The 4,230-nt window shown below is 37.5% G+C and overlaps 1 protein-coding gene across 1 annotated transcript in view; it reads left to right on the forward strand.

The window, feature by feature from the left end:
- Positions 1–1,183: 1,183 nt before the first annotated feature.
- LOC118734014 (chromatin assembly factor 1 subunit A-B) overlaps positions 1,184–4,230 on the forward strand; it is a 9,543-nt gene continuing 6,496 nt past the window's right edge. Inside the window, exon 1 of the mRNA XM_036463698.1 lies at positions 1,184–2,125. Within this exon, the coding sequence (XP_036319591.1) occupies positions 1,322–2,125 (804 nt within the window). The 5' untranslated portion in view covers positions 1,184–1,321. The remainder of the gene's footprint in view (positions 2,126–4,230) is intronic.

The following is a 4,230-nucleotide window of genomic DNA, read 5'->3' on the forward strand; positions in this document are numbered from 1 at the left end:
AAAAGAAATGTTTATGAGGTTTTTATAGTTGAAATTGACGAAATAAACCTATTTAAATATTATATACATTGGCCCGTAGTCATAGTCAAAATAAAGTCGACTTTAAAGTTAGTTGCAGCTTTTTTGACAGATATCCCATTGAAAATTATGTCAAAAAGCTGCAACTAACTTTAAAGTCGACTTTATTTTGACTATGACTACGGGCCATTGTTTTATTAGCAACTAGATGCGAATAAACAAGAAATTAATCAGCTGTTAGTAAAACTTGCAAATTATTACTGGTTTTATGTTCTTGTACTTTTGTGCTATGAGAGCGAATTCTCAGAAATTCAGTTACTGGAGAGTTACTGGCAAGTTACTGGATAATTTGTAAAAGAACACAACTAATATTAGTAAGATAAGATTATCAAAATCACCCTGTACCAACTTAATTTTTACATATTTCGTCTGTTTTCCCTTAATTTGATAAAATGCTTCTTCCTAGTTACGACTTAGTTGCAGCTGCAGCCGAAACTAAATTTTAAGTTGGTACTTAGCCAGAAAAGTCGAAATTAAGGCGACTATGAATAGCTTTAGGGCCGGTTGTTCAATGTCTGATTAGCACAAATCGGAGGTAGAAGCTCCGGTTAAGCACAACTACTGCTTTATCGATCACATGTTACATGCATGATGTCGAAATCGTCGATAGTGTAGTGGTAGTGATAACCAGACATTGAACAACCGGCCCTTAGTTGTGACTAAGGGCCGGTTACTCAATGTCTGGTTAACACTAATCTCCGTTTAAACATCATTATCGACGTGTTCGGCTCCATGCATATAACATGGAGTGGGTAACGTCGACAACGATGTTTTACCGGAGATTAGTGTTAACCAGACATTGAGTAACCGGCCCTTAGAATAGTTTCGACTTAGTTGAGTACTAAATATGATTATGAATATGCGCCATTGTGTTTATGCAGCCAATTTTAGCCCGAATTGCTGAAATGATTTCGTGAATTTGCCTACGCATAAACGTAGTAATAGCTAAACATTTTGTATTCTAAAATTGTTCCCTAAGTACTTTCGCTTTCGAAATTTTATAACAAAATTGCTAGAAAAGTACTTTCCATGTCTAACCGCACTTTACATTTCTTATTGACAGTTAACAATCAGCTGGCTCTATGTATCGCATCCAACTTCATTGTGTATATTGGCGCGCTTTTTGTTTTCATTCGCGCACGATTTGACATTTTTAGGCTGTCTTTGTGCAATTTTCTTGTGTTTAATTATTTTGATTTAATACATTTTAGTATTTTATAATCTTCGTTTAAAGTTTTAAGGAATGCAAAGTGCAGCAGTGAAGACGCCCGCTACCAATAAGCGGGATGGCGGTGCTGCAAAAAAATCCAGCGGTAAGAAGCTTGTGCAGGCACGGCTGCCGTTTAAAATAATTTCATCCGCTACTACGCCGTCTGCGGGGTGCTCTGCAGCTTCCAAGGAGACAGAAACGGTGGCAAAGGATGCTAGAAAACGCAGGTTGTCGTTTGATTATGAAGAAAAGTCTGAATCGGCACAAGATGAATCTGATGCGTTACGTGGTCGATCGGCTAGTAAAGAAAACTTAACCAGCGCAAAGAAAAAGAAAATAGATGAAGATAACGATGTTGTATTATTGGATGATGATGATATCTTGGAAGACGAAGATGAAAATAAGGCAAAAGAAAAGGGGGATGATCAAGAATTAATCATAAAAAAGCAGGACAAAAACTTGGCTGTAGCTTCACCGAATACCATTAAATCAAAGCCATCAAAAAAAAAGAACGCATCAAATTCGCCACATACACCCAAACCGAAAGAGATCAAAGGTAAAGAGACCGGTACTCCAAAAAGTATTAACGTGAAAAAGTCTAACACACCTGGAAGTGCGAAAAATAAATCTAGCGGGAGTAAAGCAAGTGGAAGCGCACCAAAAGTGCAAATAAAATTGCCACTTGGCAGTGGAAAGGCTAACAAGCGTAGGAAATCGAAGATGCCTGTAGAGTGCGTTGACGCAGAACTCGTTATATCCAGTGATGAAAATGAGTCCAATTCAGTAAAACGACCAAAAGTAGAAGGCAATTCTAAAGAGCTCGAACTCGTTGAAAAGGTAAGTGCACATAATAAGGCGACATCGGTATTTTATAATTATTGGCAATTAGGAGCTGGCTTTCAAATATAGCCGCCGTAACCAAGAGGTTGAAGCCTCGTTGTTGTTGTAGCGGCTACAACAACCCCGCTCAGATCGGTTAGTCCCTCAATCGTTGTCGCCAAGCTCAACTAGCGGAAGCGTGCACCCTCGATGGGGTCTGTCCATAGGGACAGGGGCCTTGTACGTTGCCAGCAACGTTTCTATGCCTTTGTCCCAGGTGCTGCCTGCTAGCGACTTGAGGACCTTGTTGGGGCTTTGTACTCTGTTGACAATTGCGTTTGTATGCGCCGAGAAGGAGAGCAGACTGTCGAAGGTTACTCCACGGATCTTCGGTTTGTTCACCGTCGGAATTGGTTCTTCATCGACGTGAATTCCCAGTTGTAGTCTGACCTACAAAGCATGTATTTTTACTGCGCGTTTGAGGTCTTCAAGTATGCATTTCGCACGTTTAATAATATACAGAATTATTTCAAAATTTAAATTTGTGAAGAAACGCAATCAAAGTTTGTTTAGTTCATACAAATAGACAAATGGAAAAACAACGGTTTGGGATTCAAAATCGATTGATTTGGATGAGGAAAGGTATTTGGTCGTGTACATGCGCTGCTAAATCGGCTATTTGTATGTTTTTGGCCCATAATAGTTGCGTTTAATGAGACCGAAGAAAGTGCAGAGCAGCTCAAGTTAGAGCGGCTACTCTATTCCGCTCTCAGAAAAACAATCGTACAAGTTAGACAAACTCAGATCAGGAATCTCATAAAACACCGTTCAGGCAAAACCTCAAAACGGTTGATTTATTGACAGTTCAATTCGGCAATTGTAAAGTGTGTGTGTGTGTTTGCCTGCTCTTAGTTACTCCACCAAAAAAGCTGGAGCAGAAAATCGTACTCTAAGTTGCTCTAATTCCACTTAGCGCAGGCTCATGAAACAAAAAGTAGAGTAAGTTAGAGCAAGAAAAATCGTCATGAAACAAAATTTTGTGTGATATCTTAAAGCTTAAACAGACGGCAGCGTTGGTCCGGATTAACTCGCACTTAATCTGGATCAACTGCAGTTAATTCCCAAGTTGATCCGGATCAACACTGCCGTCTATTTAAGATTTTAGCCTGGCGTAACCTAGATCAGCTCATTAAACACAACTAATATCATCGGTAAAGGTACGTGTGTCAAGTTAGCACTACACTTTTCGAAATTGGAAATGTTAACTATGGCATTAATTGTAGTGTTTTTGTTGTCAATTTGTAGTGGAAAGAAAAAATTTGTAGCTCTAATTTTTTTTTAAATATTGTATGTATAGCTAACTTGACACCATACACCTAGTCGATAAAATAGAGATATAATATGTTACTATGCCATTAATTGTAGTTTTTGAATTTAAAATTGGTTGTGAAAAGAAAAAAATTGTAGCTTTCGTTTTTCTGGAAAAAATTGAGTTGACCCTCTTTCGAACAAACTTTAGTATGTAGTGCTAACTTTACACCATGCACCATTGACGACAGAATTGAGATATTGAAAAGGTTACAACGGAATTAATTGTCTTTTTTGTAATAAATTTGTTGTGGAAAGAAAAAATTTGTAGCTTTCGTTTTTCTGGAAAAACTATGCCATTAATTGTAGCTTTTAACTTCAAAATTCGTTGTGAAAAGAAAAAAATTGTAGCTTTCGCTTTTCTGGAAAAAATTTAGTTGACCCTTTTTCGACCAAAAAAATGTAGTATGTAGTGCTAACTTGACAGCACGCACCATTGACGAAAGAATTAAGATATTGAAAAGGTTACAACGGAATTAATTGTAGCTTTTTTGTTGTCAATTTGTTGTGGACTTAAAAAATTTGTAGCTTTCGTTTTTTAAGAAAAAATGTTATGTAGTGCTAACCTGACACCATACACCTAGTCGATAGAATTACAAATTTTTTCTCGTATAACAAATTTACAATAAAACACTACTAACGATGTATTCCAATTAAGGCCCTTATTATGAGCCTCATTCGATTTTCGATCTTCGCTGGCTATCGAAAATCGAAGATCGAAAGTGAAATTCGTATTATGAGCTATGCAAGCGTGT

The sequence above is a fragment of the Rhagoletis pomonella genome, unplaced genomic scaffold (genome assembly GCF_013731165.1).
Source record: "Rhagoletis pomonella isolate Grant_MI unplaced genomic scaffold, Rhpom_1.0 Rhpom_scaffold_00002, whole genome shotgun sequence".
NCBI classification, from domain to species: Eukaryota; Metazoa; Arthropoda; class Insecta; order Diptera; family Tephritidae; genus Rhagoletis; species Rhagoletis pomonella.